The 16,030-nt window shown below is 32.4% G+C and overlaps 1 protein-coding gene and 1 long non-coding RNA gene across 5 annotated transcripts in view; one reads left to right on the top strand and one right to left on the bottom strand.

The window, feature by feature from the left end:
- The window catches only part of LOC117242933, a 213,283-nt gene that overhangs the window by 45,850 nt on the left and 151,403 nt on the right, over window positions 1-16,030 (bottom strand). For all 4 annotated transcript variants that reach the window (XM_033509997.1, XM_033509996.1, XM_033510000.1 and 1 more), the window contains exon 4: window positions 5,241-5,454. In XM_033509997.1, the coding sequence (XP_033365888.1) occupies window positions 5,241-5,454 (214 nt within the window). The remainder of the gene's footprint in view (window positions 1-5,240; window positions 5,455-16,030) is intronic.
- Window positions 4,740-5,313, top strand: LOC117242940. Its single transcript, XR_004495357.1, has 3 exons — window positions 4,740-5,017; window positions 5,113-5,156; window positions 5,224-5,313. It is a non-coding gene; the product is annotated as an uncharacterized LOC117242940 (long non-coding RNA).

Here is a 16,030-nt window from a genome sequence, read left to right as displayed (position 1 = left end):
TGCGTTTTTACACTGTGAAAACTAAGAATTTTATTTGAAAGCAAGTCAAAGTATTTATTTACGAAGTTAAAATTTTGATACATTTATACTCTAACCCGTAAACACGTTCAATAAACATCTCCTTGCACTTTCTTTTCTTTGAAGGAGGTAAGAAAACTAATTCGATAATATTCACTTTGAGAAGGAGGAAAGGAAGTAACAACTTTTGCGTTTACAATTAGTTACAATTATTTGCAATTAATAATACAATTATTTTGTACAAGTTGTCTAATATGTTTCTTTAGAATAACGAAGTAAATAAAAATAAATTACAAGTCTCTGGTCTCATAATTTCTTTATATTCAATTTTCAGTCATTTTTAAGGCGCGCAGAAGCTCGCTCTAAATACGAACAGCCTCTTACCGATAAATTAACAAATTAATATGAGTTCGCAGGAGAAATTTGCTTAACACTTTATCTCGGTCGGTGAAAGCTAAAAATTCGGAATATCCGTTTCGATCACCGTTACGCGTGCGTGTTTTCTTTCCAAATGTAAATTCGAAACCAAGCTGGTCGTATCCGACCAAAAAAATTTTGCACAACCAAAAAAAAATTCAAGAACAAAGTGAGGAGCGTGCAACGTCAATGGAACATCTCTTACCAAAAGAAAAATTATCGACTTCGAGATGCGCCAAAAATTATGAAATAATTTCCACCTTATTTGTACTTTACTTAGACAAATATACGCCAACGAGAAAGATTATCCATTTACTTACTAAACGGCATATTAAATATATTACAAGCTCTTCGAAGGCGACAATATGACAATCAAACACTTGGAGACTCAAATTGTTGAATACGGCGTCATAAATGACACTGTGTGCCAGAAATGCCATTAAAATAGATTTAAGCATCATGTGAGATACGTCTAATGAGGTTCATCGTGAAAAAGAAAACAATTTGTGCGTGTTTATGCAGTCTGGCAGCGATGTGCGCGAGATAGGGAAATGCTTATTGTGTGAATATAATCCTCGATCAGAAGCAGTTAAGGTTATAACAGCTTGCTGTTTTCCTTATATGAAATTCCAATTTTGCTGTTTTCCTTGTATGAAAATAAATATTTTCTTACTTTGCATTCAATAATAAAGCAAACGTACGCATTTCTTTTATCAATATTAAATCACAAAGATAAATATTAAACAGTAAATGGAAGTAAAATTAAACGTTAGGATTCATTTTTTTAATTAAATTTTACGATTAATTCTTTTAATTAAATTTTACAATTAATTTCACTTTCATTTACTGTTTAATATTTTCTTAGTCTCGCCTTACCTTGCATTCGATAATGAAGTAAACGTAAGTATTTCTCTCGTCGGTATTAAATCGCGAAGTTAAGTATTAAACACTAAACGAAAGTAGGATTAAATGTTACGATTAATTCTTTTAATTAAATTTTACAATTAATTTCACTTTCATTTACTGTTTAATATTTTCTTAGTCTCGCCTCACCTTGCATTCGATAATGAAGTAAACGTAAGTATTTCTTTTATCGATATTAACCCATTGCACTCGGCATTTTATTTCAATTTTGTTACCAACGCTTTTAAGTGTTTTATTTGAAATTTACTTTAACTAAAAATTAAGACAATTTAAATAAACAAAGGAACAAACAAATTCACTTAAATACCAGTTTTATTCACGCTATTGTTGTATTTTGTAATTTTTTAATGTATGATAATATCTTGAAACAATTTCCAGGATTCAATCCTGGCTTTCTTTCGCACGTTTTACAAAAAAATGACGAGACAGAAAGAATGTCGAGTTGGAATCGAGAAAGGAGCTCCTGAGATAAAAACTGATGTCGAATCACACTCGACATAGGAGTGCAAAGAGTTAAATCGCAAAGTTAAGTATTAAACATTAAAAGAAAGTAGGATTAAATGTTACGATTAATTCTTTTAATTAAATGCTACAATTAATTTCACTTTCATTTACTATTTAATATTTTTTTAGCCTTACCTTGTACTCAATAATGAATTAAACGTAAGTATTTATTTCATCTATATTAAATCGCGAAGTTAAGTATTAAACACTAAAAGAAAGTAAGATTAAATGTTACAATTAATTTTTTACATTAAATGTTACGATTAATTCTTTTAATTAAATGCTACAATTAATTTCACTTTCATTTACTATTTAATATTTTTTTAGCCTTACCTTGTACTCAATAATGAATTAAACGTAAGTATTTATTTCATCTATATCAAATCGCGAAGTTAAGTATTAAACACTAAAAGAAAGTAAGATTAAATGTTACAATTAATTTTTTACATTAAATGTTACGATTAATTCTTTTAATTAAATGCTACAATTAATTTCACCTTCATTTACTGTTTAATATTTTTTTAGTCTCGCCTGACCTTGTACTCAATAATGAATTAAACGTACTTATTTCATCGATATTAAATCGCGAAGTTAAGTATTAAACACTAAAAGGAAGTAGAATTAAATGTTACGGTGAATATAAATTATTAATATTTGTATTTAATTATGAGATTTCGGCTTATAAAAATAATAGTTTAAGAATTGTGATATTTATGGAAGATGCAAGTCGTTTTATATTGTATACAGTTAAACAACTTGAGTATGATTATTGAACCAGAAATTAATCATGCTTTTGCTGATACGAATTTTATCATGCTCTCGTATATTCCTTCTGCAAACCTACTTATTTATCAAGTTTTCATTCTATAGAACATCCTTTGTTTCGACGTTGAAAAATTAATTGTTTCTGAACTGTAATGGTGTCCGTATGCTTCATTGAATATGTCGATGCATTATACATATCGCAATTATAATTCTAAGACACACTTTGATACAAACAACAAGATCTGAATCTGCGTTTTATTACGAAAAGATTTTATTATGTACGTGACGATACCAGCGGGAGTTGTTTTAAATATTAACAATGATGAATGTAACATTTGATGTTATTTTGTAATAGGAATACAATGTGCGTAGGAATATAATCGTTGTTGTTGATGATGTTTATGGGATGATTTAGCGGGAAGCAGTTACGAAATTTGAAGTTAAGAGACGCGTTTGAAGTGCTCGAATGTAAGATCAGAATAATAGTTGGAAAATAAGACAGAAAGAAAACAAATGGCACAAAGTTGATTATACAAATCGGAAATATATGAGAATTCTAATTACGTGCTAAGTTTGAAAAATTAAAATTAAAGCAACAATCAATTCTTTTTAATCTACAAACAGTTATTAAAAGAAATTGCTATACCTGAGAAATAATTTTATCCTCTTTAACTAATGTTAAACAATATGTCTAAGAGAAATATTATTTCAAAGTTACTAAGGAAAAATTGACAAAATTTCTTTACAATTTTCGTGACTAATTTACCATAAAATTAAGTTATAATAGGAAAATCCTTTACGAGATGTATGTGAATATTATTATAGAAAAAACATTTCATCGTCAACAATGGGGTGTCGCAATGGAGTCTGTGTTTAAATAAAAAACAAAATTTGAAGTCTGCTTAATGTTTTGCTAAAAAGATATTTTTAGTAACATTTTCAGGTGGATTATAATTAATGTTAGATAACATATATAACAGAAATATTATTGCAAAGCTGATATCGATAAAAATTCGCCAAGATTCTCGTGACAAATTTAAAATAAAATCGACTTATAATAACAAAATCCTCTGCGAGATGCATATGAATACTGTGGTAGAAAAAACATTTCATTGCCAAGAGTGGAGTGTCGCGATGGAGTCCACATTTTATTAAACAAAGGACAAAGCTTCAAGTCTTAGAGCTCTGTTCTGCTAACAAAATATCTCTCAGGTGGATTATTTTTAACAACAAAATTCTCACGTTAGTATAATAATTGAACGCTAATTTGTAAGTAGGAAAAATGAGAGAAGAAAATAACTCATAAAAAGAACCGAAAGATCTTCACGGCTTCTCTGAACTTTCAAAAACGTTTAGTTTCCAGCTACACATGAAATAATTCAAACGTCTCGTAATATGTTTATCCAAAGCAACTGGTAGATCCCCGAGGGAATCATTAGACACGGTACGCTAATAATTCGGTCGGAATTCGTTCAACTGCAAGCCCTGAAGCATGACTCGAACAGAACAAAAGAATGACGCGCCTGTTGCGCATTACTGACATTATGATCCAAATTAGCGGGTGATTAAAAGAGTCTGCTGTTATCTTTATTCCACTTGCAACAAACATTTTAATGCACGTAATCGAATTTACAAGTTCAAGCTAACGAATAATTCAGTAGATAATGTAATTAGTTGCAGAAGAAACGTCGTGTAGTGTTAGATATTCGAACACAGAGTATTAGAATCTTTTACTTCCAGTGAAACTAACATAAAGCAAGCGAGATGTATATTATGCTTCCCTATTTTACCTGTGTATTATTATTATTATTGTTGTGCTATAATTTATTGTTAATGCGATTGTGTATTGTAATCTAGTCACTGATAATTAGACTATGGATTTTTAGACAATTTTATATTTTTATGAACGAAACTAAAGTAACAGAACCTTTTTTTTTAATATTTATTAAAATTACAATCAATTCTCACGTTGAGAATTTTCAGTAATTTTTCTGGCGTGGCGCCAGTAACATGGCTAATTATTTATAATAACTTAATACTTATTATAGATAAGTATAATTTGTAAGTAAGTATTATAAATAAGTAAATATTACTTAATTTAAATAACTAATTGAATCTATCGTTTAGGTCTAGCTGGTAGTGTCTCTTCAGCCTGCGGAAGTAACAGAACCTACACAAGAATTTGTTTCCTATAAAGTGTACCCTACTTTGAATATTTTACATGTTTTTGTACGTTATATGGAATTTATGGATTTTTGCATCTTCAAATTTATTAAAAATTTACAGTCTATTAACAGATAATAAAGTAAGCAAGTTCCATTAATAAGATGAAGTGATTATGACGCTGATCTTCGTGACGTAATGTGTTCCTCATGTGTCAAATCAAATGGTAATCAATAAAATGAAAAAACGAATAATTAACTTTTGCTCTGTGCCTTTGTTTCTCACGCATTTATAACGCTTTTTTTACTAATCCTCCTTCAGAGCTATCGCACGTCAAAGTCAAAGAATATCACAAAAATTGTTCTGTAAGTGGTAGAATAATATAATCGTTTGCGAGGATTAAATAAGTAAATAAATTTGGTGAATAAATAGGGCAGATTGAAACTCACCTAACCGAGCCCGAGGTGACCAAAAATGGCATAGGTGTTGGGCATGGGCTCAATGGCGAACTGCTGACTGAACTACGAGTGCTGCTTAACACAGAATGTGGACATTGTGGTGGACCGCCATGTGCACCGGAAGATGCGTTTCCACCTTTGCTGGAGGAACGTCCCTTCAGGCAGGGGATTTTCGACCAACCGCTAACATCGTTGCCCGACAAGCCTGTGAACAAATACGTTGATCGATCGTACTATGCAGGTGATAGCAATTTCACTGTATGCATTAGCATTGCACAGGATTTAGAGCGTCTGGGCGGCTGCTCCATTTAGTGTAGCGCTTTGGCATACGAGATGTACGCTTCGAGCGTTTATTTAGGGACACTTGATCAATTAATCTGTAAGATACATATTGATAAAATTGTGTTGGCGAGCATCTACCTCCGAAGCAAATGTTCATTTCATGTAGTTAATTAATATCGAATACGATGAAAATAAGTACGTTATACGCGGTCATCTATTTGTGGCGAATAAGAGCGAACAATAACGTTGCCAAAGGCATTTACACGTTTTCACAATACAAACGCGAAAACCGAAAATCTGATGCCGATCGTTTCGACTGGTTTGGAAGTTTTAGAGTTAAAATAGGAAGGAAGAATAAGGATTTGGAATAAATAGTTGCTTAATAGTAGATCTATCATACCAGTCAAATTGACTGGTTTTATAATTTTATTTTAAAATTCCTACTTCATGTTCTATTTTCCCCCCCAGTGGTGTAATGACTTTTGCGACGATAACTAAAAGAATAATATAATGAGTTTTATTTTGTTTTTTATGTATTTCGTATCAAGGCTACTTATACCAATACCAGTCAAAGTGTAAAAGGGTCCTGTAATCTGTTTATCGAACCCCAATTAACCAGTTTTCTCTTTTTGTACAACTTGCCACAAGTTTTTAAAATTTTTACTGCGTGTCATTCGATATGACGATATCAGTTACAAGAAAAATTCCAGATCGATCGCTAGATCGCTAAATGTTAACAATAGAAACGCCACACCAGCCAAAATGACTGGTTCTAGAGTTTTATAAATGTGTCAACCCTCATTTAGAGATCCCGGATGGATTAATTAATAATACAAAAAATGTACTACATAACATGGAATTTCTTTTGTAAGAAAGTGATAAATCGATAAATATAAAAATATTCTATTATTACGTATTTTTTTTAAAAGACCAGTCATTTTGACTGGTTTTGACATAAATAGCTTGGTATTAACTATCGGTAGTTCTAGTGTTAAACTAATTTCTTATTTTCATTTTTCATAGCAAAATGAAATGAATCATTCCTAAACACGAATGTTCATTTTGATTGGCAATTTTAAATAAAGTAACAAATAATTTAATTTCATTGCTAATTGAAATTCTAGTTGAAATAGAATCCCTTTTGATGGGATCTGAAGTCCAGACTCGACTCGAGGCTGCGCGTTCTACACCAGGGAGCTTCTTGTAAATCTTTGTTGGATTAAGTTACGTTAACATAATACCAATGTTATAGCAGATATATACATAGATATTATTAAAATACGTATAACAAGTTTGAATTCACAGAATTGTGTTTTATAATATCACAGCATACGGTGTGAAAATTCTCCTCATCTCAATTACCTTCACAATAACATTTGTGTTTCTCATACAGTTGACAGAATCAGAAATTATTTCACGTCACATTTATTCACATAAATAATAAAATAATTGTCATATAATTATAACAAATAAAATGACATATTGTCGAACTAATTGCTTGTTAGATGCCGTATTTCGACTTTGCCTAACTTTGTTCCGAGTATGGTCACGCTGACCTTTTCTGCTTATTATCGGGATTTTGTCATTAGGTAGTAATGACAAAATCCGCAATCACTTAGTTGCCAACCCAATAAAACCAACGGTTTGCGTCACGTTTACGAAACGGATAAAACACGTGCGATTTTCGAGAATTCCGATATTTTAATTAAGCGCGTCATTAGTTTTAGAGTGAGCAGAATCGCTGGAAATGTCAACAGTATTTTATATGCTTGTTGACGTAATAACATTTATTATACATTTATTTTTCGGGTCGTAAATTCGGTGTACAATGAACATATATGTGACATCTGAACTAACGGACTTTTTAATTACCGTTGATTGGTATATGGACACCTGGCGTGTCTGTTTTCGACGGGAGGCATCTGTGCAAAGCGTCAACGACTCTGATAAAAAAATGCCCCCAAAAAAAAAATTGTTTGTAGATTCGGCAGGAATATTTTTCCATGCGACAAAATTTTAACCAAAGCATATCCAAGTCCATTCACAAGAATATTTTATCGCAGAAACAATGCATATGAATTGAATAAATTTACAAACCGAATGAAACTAAGATAATAAAAATAAGAATGTTGGAATATTTTGTTTCTACGTTAAAAGTGTAAACCACATAAATATGGATTTAACAATGTTGGAGTGGACATGTTAGAGTTAACATTTTTAAGAATAGCAATGTAATGAAGCAAATTGGATATATTACAGATGAATTATTTAGTTACAATAAAGTGATGCGAACAATGTTCAGTTAATTTCAAGAGTAATCGCCATAATTATTTTGTGTTCAAAGCAATATAGTGGCTAAAGTAGGGAAGCGTATTCAACGCGATATCAAATTGCCTTGTTAATTAAAACTTTGTTACAATAATCGAAGGAGAAACACGAATTTGGTGATATAATTTATTACCCGATAATTAATTAAATTTTTCCAAAATATTCGATAATAAACCTGTAAAAGGAGTTGCCTACATACGGAAAATAAATAAACTAAAAGCCAATCCCTTTGAAACGAAGTTAGCCAAACTGTACAAACAGTAGAACGACATAGTAGCAAAGATATTTTTATCTATACACATTTAAGAAACTACAGCCGACTGTGCATACATTGTACGGACTTTACTTTTCCAAGTTAGAGACTACTTTATTTTACGCTAAAAAAAAAAAAAAATCAAAAAAACAAAAATCACCAGCAGCTGCATAGAGATACGTTATTATAAAAATCGGAGACAAAAGCTGGCAAAAATCACAGGAAAAGCTGGCAAAAATCACGGGCAAAAGCTGGCCAAAAATCACAGGTAAAAGCTGGCAAGCAACTCGCGTTACAAACTGCATACGAAGTATTATCCGTGTGCGTTCTAGTTGCGCGCTCTGGATAATTCGCAGCCATAAATTATTCATAAAAAGTATCGCAACGTGCTAATTTTACGATATCGTGTTCCTCGTTATGCGGAGTGCTTGCTAATAAAACGTCTGCTCGGCAAGTTGCAAAATTTCCCTAACGTAGGAAGTCGAGACGAGGCGCGCGAGCGTGCGAGCGACCTTGACCGCAGAAGGTCGAAGGTTTTCGCCTAACGTAGAATGTGAAACGCTGCTGGTGGTCGTGGTGAACGGTAGCAAGAGTGGTTGTTGGCGTTCACCGCGAAACCTCCACTTATCGCTAACAAAGGCCAAGCCTTCCGTGTAACTCGGATGAGGGCTTGAGCTTTAATGGCTTGCGACCTGTTTCTTTCCTGCGTTTTTAGCTGAAGAATGGCGAAAAACTCGTAATTATTTCAGCAAGACGGCATTACCATTAATTATTTCTTCACATTATTTTCTTCACATTTTGATCACACGTGTTATATTTGTCGGATTAATTCAAGCAGTCATTCGAGAAATATTATTTTCCAGCTGAGCTACCGTGTACTTTTATTAATATACCACGGGAAATAACGAGTTATCTTTTTTCAAAGAAATATCTTTTGGCTTTGTTGCTTTTGGTTATTGTAAATACAAAAGAAATATTATTAATAATATGGGGATGGTAGGAATAGTAATACTGTGGCAACAAATTTCTAATTAACTTAATCTTGTTTTAATTTCAAGGGGAAACGTGCCGGATTGAATTATTTTGGATATAATTAACAAGAGAACAGCTGGATGTTAAAATATGAAAAAGTATATAATTGAAGTAACATTTGTAGGTAAAAATGGCACAATATTTTACGTTGTTTTTATGCTATGTACGAGAATTGATATTAAATTCCAACTTATTTGTCGTAGAAATTTTAATATCTACTTTTTATTTCTTTCAGTTCGTATAATTCAGAAAATATGAATTTCGATAATTGAAAAGATTTGAACTTGATTATTTTCAATAGTACAATATGCGATTTAAAGGTGAAATTGCTATTTATTGATATTTCATCAATATTACCAACGACTCGTTTTATTTGCAACACAAAAATTGAATCGTATTAAATTATTAGTCATATTTTTAAATAAAAACAATTTATCCACTTTATGTCCTAAATTCTTTATCGTTCAAAATGCAAGGCAAAACTAATCACTGCTGCGAAATGTTATGTATTCAATACAGTTTATATTTGTTACTATTTGTTACTATTATATTGTTACCTGTATACAATACAGTTTATATTTGTTACTATGTTTATATTTGTATTATATTTGTTACTGTATATAATACTGTATTATATACAGTTTATATTGTTACTATGCGCGAGTTTCCACGCGTTAAATATATCTCACGCGCATAATTCGTGTTGTATCAATATTATTCAACAATTGCATCGCTTCTTTCATGTAGAAATACAGATTCAGTTATGCGAAAGTGATATACTATAAAATGATATACTGAGAATTTTTATTCACGCTTGCTGATACTTTGTAGTACTTTGACAAGTCACAATTTCTTTTCTTTTCTATATTGTTTTTGTTTTCTACAGAACGGTACAAGGAAAATAATGATCCATATCGTTGTTTTATACTTATTATAGAGACAGTTAAGTTTCGTCCTTTTATTATTTGAAAACACGTGGTGTCGTAAAATGTTGAAATGGAACAGGTGATACAGTTCTTAATTTCAACAAATTTTGTAAATATTATCTACCAACAATAAGCAGAGGAGATATTTAAACCATAATTACTTTATATCCTAACATGCGTTATCGAAATTAGTATAACTCTGTTAAAAATGCTACAGATTGCAAGAAATTGTGATTTATGCGAAGTTTCGACGTAAATCAAAATTTTGTTAATGTTAAAAATGCTAGAGATTGCGAGGAATTGCGATTTATAAGAAATTTCGACGTAAATTAAAATTAAAAATTGTTAATTATTTATAAGAAGTTTCGACGTAAATTAAAATTTTGTTAATGTTAAAAATGCTAAAGATTGCGAGGAATTGCGATTTATAAGAAGTTTCGACGTAAATTAAAATTTTGTTAATGTTAAAAATGCTAGAGATTGCGGGAAATTGTAATTTATAAGAAGCTTTGACGTAAGTCAAAATTTTGTCAATGTTAAAAATGCTAAAGATTGCGAGGAATTGCGATTTATAAGAAGTTTCGACGTAAATTAAAATTTTGTTAATGTTAAAAATGCTAGAGATTGCGAGGAATTGCGATTTATAAGAAGTTTCGACGTAAATTAAAATTTTGTTAATGTTAAAAATGTTAGAGATTGCGGGAAATTGTAATTTATAAGAAGCTTTGACGTAAGTCAAAATTTTGTTAATAATTTCTATAATATCCTTCATTTGCATCTCCAATAGTTTAAAAAACAGTTAAATAACCGAAGGAATAGATCGAGAACCGACTGCAGCAGCTTGTAAAGCTCAGATTTAAATTAAAAACCGGCTGCATGTTAATTTGAATGCAATATATTTCTGCATATAATCGATTGTAGGAAAACTACTGTAAAGAAGGTGATGAAAAGTCCCAGTCTTGGAAAAATATGTATATTGGCATTATTCCGAGAACGAGCAGATTCAAACTCCCATGTGCCTTCTTCAGAGAACGATAAAAGTTGAGAGAAAATAGATGTGGATGACCCTATGCGAACGTGGCTGAGATTTCCTTCTCAATACATTCGAAGACCACACAGTGAAGCTTCGCCCGGGCAATCAACAAAAGTACGACTTCCTGAAGGCGTGATAGAAAGTCGGATATCTGAGTGGATGTTCACTCGTGTATACAACATTCTAGTATGTGCCCACACAGCAGATTTAAACAAATTCTCAGTGCATCGTACATACACAGCTGCTACTAATTTTCAAGATATTTAAAATTTCATTTTAGCTTTCCTCGTTTAGAAAATAGACGCGCGAAAAAATTAAAATTTGTTACATTATAATATTAATCAAATTATAATAACTATATTATTATAAGATCGAAGCATAGGTTTTTAAGATTTCAAAATGTGTGTGAAACATATACGACCGGGTAATTATGCGAATAAATTAAAGTCTTACGACTGCATTGCGGATGTTTAATGGAATTTCATATTTTTTACCAACGTAATCAGAGAAATGGAATTTAGGTAGAAATTTGTTTCGTCTACTAAATATAATAGCGAGCGCTCTACTTTGAATATCATAAATATTTTTGCAGTACGTGTTACACGTGCTCTGTAAATTCTTGGAACCTTAAATTTCCCAAAAATCTGCATGATAACATGATGATAATAATGTAGGAATGTTATATTATTAGTTTGTAGGTAACAGTATGATTTATACAATATCGTTTGCACTCGCACGAAATCGAATACAATACCCCGTTTCACGTATTCGTTACTCACTACTTCTACGACACAACGACACAATGATCTTCACACGACAACGATAAATTCAACTCTGACCCTCTCAACTATCGTTACAATATTTTCCATGCTCACTTTTTCCTAGACATACCTTGGTAACGCTCACAACGCTCTTTGACAATGTCAACATATTTTGACAACGCTAATAAACAATTACCCCTCGCGCCACGTCCTTCCCTGACGTCACACTATGCCACAATAATAATAAACATTGTTGTTATTACTATAACATAATGTGTTATAGGATAGTTCAATTGTACTACGTATATGGTTTATCCAGACACTTTATTCCATTCACGATAATAATATTTGAAATATATTGAAAATGTGCAATGATGTTAATGGTAAATTAATAAGCAGAATATACAGGGTGGTTGGTAACTAGTGGTACAAGCGGAAAGGGGGTGATTCTACGCGAAAAAAGAAGTCGAAAATATAGAATAAAAATTTTTCGTTCGAGGCTTTGTTTTCGAGAAAATCGACTTTGAATTTTCGCTCGGTACGCGTCCACTTTATCATGTCTCGTTATAACGCATCTCACTGTAGATCGCTGTCTCGATGGAAAAATGAAAAAAAAAAAAAAGAAAAAAACATTTTTATTCTATATCTTCGACTTCTTTTTTCGCGTAGAATCACCCCCTTTCCGCTTGTACCGCCAGTTACCAACCACCCTGTATAACATTTATCTTGCTGTGAAGTCGACCGAGTGAAAATTAAAATTGTTCACGAACAAATTTGTCAATATTACGTTACAATTACATGCATGATTTATCACGTTTTCAAACATTCACATCATACATCAATTTTAGACATCGTTGTGTAAAGTACGTACAGTTGTCTGCATGTCTTTCTGATTTAGATAGTAAGATTAAGATAGTAAGTAATGTCATGTTAGTTTTCATTTCATCAACATTTTCACTTGCAATTTGTTCTCAATCAATTTACATTACCGAGCTCTGCCTTATGACGTGCAGTCCAAAGAGAAATCCAAAAGATTTGCTTCATGCTTTCTTTTACTATTATTCACCTTTCTACTATCGCTATACTATACAACTTTTTATTATCATTCAAACTAACATCTCTATATATCTGCAACCTAGATTCTACAGTTTCATGAAGATTGATGATATAGAAACGTTTCTAGCACTATGATTTGTATAGTCTACTACCGTAAAGTGTCTGTTATTATTAAACACTTATTAAGTAAGTCACTTTATCTCTACGATTCTCGATAATATCGCGTTTATTTTATTACATCAATTCGCTGCTTTGCTCTTAACGCTTTTAACAGACAGCTGTAAAATAGTATTGGGTCGTCTGAAAAGTTTCTTTCGTTTTATAAGGAAACAATGGATGCACAACATTTTCCTTTTTATATTGTATCGAATAGCATATGATTCATTTTGTTCTATCAAAATAAAGATCACAACGTTCGACAGATTAGGTTTCGTGTTTGTATAAAGATGCATCGTTGTAAAAGACGTGTCTGTAAAAGAAAGACACTATTCGACAACCTGATAATTCATGATTCATTCAATCATTCACATTCATAATAATCCATAATATTCACAATATTCGTAATAAAAATGTATTTCGGGAAACCGGTCAAGATTTCGAAACTGGTGTGTCATTTTTCGTACCAATTAGGATCCGCATATGTTGTTTTCAATAAACAAATTTTCGACGCTTGTATTTTATTTCGCGCGACTTCTTCAAAACTTATAAATCAATTAAATTCGAATTAAATCTAAATTGAAAGAGCTGGAGCCGCCTTTAGCCGGCTTACGAGAATCATCGATCTACTGGAACAAGACAGCCGTAGCCGTTTCCATTTAAACTCCATTCAAATTTAATCAGTTTTGAAAAAATCGCGAGAAACGAAATATCAGGTTGCCCGAAAAGTTTCTTTCGTTTTATAACGAAATGATAGATACACAACGTTTTTATTATTTTTTATAATTTTATTCAATCCACTTTTTGATCCATTTTATTCCAACAGAACAAATGTACACCTATTATTCCCTTACAAGGCGAAAGAAACTTTTCAGACAACCTGACATAGTTTTACATTACCATAATAATACACATCTCCTCTATTATTATTTTTCAAGCTGCCAAAGTAGAATAAAAACGTAATCTATTACTTTCCCATGGTACTCGCGATCTGTCCGACCCAACACAACTTTCCATTCTTCGCGTTCCCGACCGTAGAAAGTTTTCGCCAAAAAAAAGCGACGAGAAAACGAAGCAGAGCAAACGATGGCTCGCCCAATAAGTCGATAGCATCGTATCGAGCGGATCGGCTGCGCAATAAGAGCCGAAGAAATAGGCTTCAAGTTCCGCGTATTGGAAAACCACTCGCAGGAGGGTGGGCAAAATCGCGGAATGAGGATTTCTTTGATACAAACAGAACCGAGATGTATATAACAGTCTGTATCGTTCTTCCACTATCGTCGAAGTCCTTATACCTCAATAAGTTCGTTCCATTACAAGATCAGATGCCTCGGTTCGAGGTAGGATTTATCGCTGGTCAACCGTGGCTGATTGTGAGAATATCGATACAAATACAATCTCGGTTTGTTAAGACTTTTAATTCGATCCATTCGATAGTCGTGTAATCAATTTCGTGGAAATTGAAGGAAGAAGGTTTCCCATCGAGACAATTATTTTACTTCTATCGATGATTCAACTACTCAGTCGTGCGACTGGTAAAAAGTAAAACTAAAAGCTGATGACGAAAGCGGAGATTAAACTGCGGATATTAACCCTTTCACGGTTGGTGTCGCGTACGATCGACGGTGTATTTTAACAAATTACTATCCAAGTAATTAAACGATAGATGCGCTCTCTTCTTTGTTCGAACTTGGTTTTAACGTTGCTTCGACATTGAACGTTAGCAACGCTACATAGTTCTTTGCTTGTATCGAAATTGTCAACTAAAATTTGCTTATTCAGAATCTTTGGTTGAATTTTGAAAATGAGCGGCGATATCGTGAGATTTATTACGTTTTCCCCGTTCCTGTCTTTGTCCGACAAAGTGTACAAAAGGACAAGCTTCTTATCTTCCAATATTAATTTTTAACGGTTGTCAAATTTTCTAACGATTTTCTCTGGGCTTCGGTATATTTTTTTTATTATTACTTAATTTGTACTTTACAATTTGTCCAGGTGAACATTCGGTAAATTCGGTATATGAGTTTCGAGAGCTGTTTATGCAGTGGATGTCATCAGTAGAGATGGCGTGCAAAATCGCTAACAGCGATTTGTCACAGCGGCCGCAAATTCACGATCACGGTCGTGATATAACTTCATTGACGACCGTGATCCTGATTTATTTATCTTGATGGAATTTGCTCACTGTGATTTTAATTCTCCATCTTCATTGAATTATTTCTTACAGAACGTTTCGATATAGCTTGCACAAAGATATCTGCGTATAATGTAAGTTTAAGAATACGTTTCCTGCATAAAACACAAATTTATTTCATTTTAAGCAACCGGCTGTCACTTTTAAAGGAACGCGAAGAGATCACTGGTGATTATAGGTACAGCATAAAATTACACAAGTTAGGAATTTTTAAAAAATATATGTTTCCTTGAAGATTCGCCTTCACACTGTTTGAAAAAAAAAAAGAAGAAAAGGTAAGGAAATAAAAAATATGCCGAGTGCAAAGAATCAAAAGACGAAAAAGAATTCAATTTTCTTTTCTCTGTCTCGCATCAGTGTTTTAAAGAGTAAAATACTAATTCTTCCTCTCGAATTCGAAGTCGTAATATTCACTAGATACCGTTGATATAAAATATACGGGTTATGTGACGCGCGCAGAGAACAGATGCTCTTCGCCGATCAGAAGCGATCAGGAAAAATCACAGTTTGTTGTGAAAAATCATAAAAATCATCGTGGTTGGAAACGAACGTGATTCACAAGTAGAAGTTCGTATCATCTCTGTTCATACTCTAAACTCAGCATAGAAAACAAACGAAAAATCTACAAAACGATAATAAAACCAATGTGGACGTGCGGAATACCGCTATGGGGTACAGCAGCAGTGAGCCACATAAATAAACTAGAGTCGCTACAATCGAAGATACTGAGAACAATAGTAAACGCCCCATGGTATGTCAG

This window comes from Bombus vosnesenskii, unplaced genomic scaffold (genome assembly GCF_011952255.1).
Source record: "Bombus vosnesenskii isolate JDL3184/JDL3185 unplaced genomic scaffold, Bvos_JDL3184-5_v1.1 scf7180000016281, whole genome shotgun sequence".
NCBI lineage: Eukaryota > Metazoa > Arthropoda > Insecta > Hymenoptera > Apidae > Bombus > Bombus vosnesenskii.
This window is presented reverse-complemented; position numbering and strand designations above follow the sequence as displayed.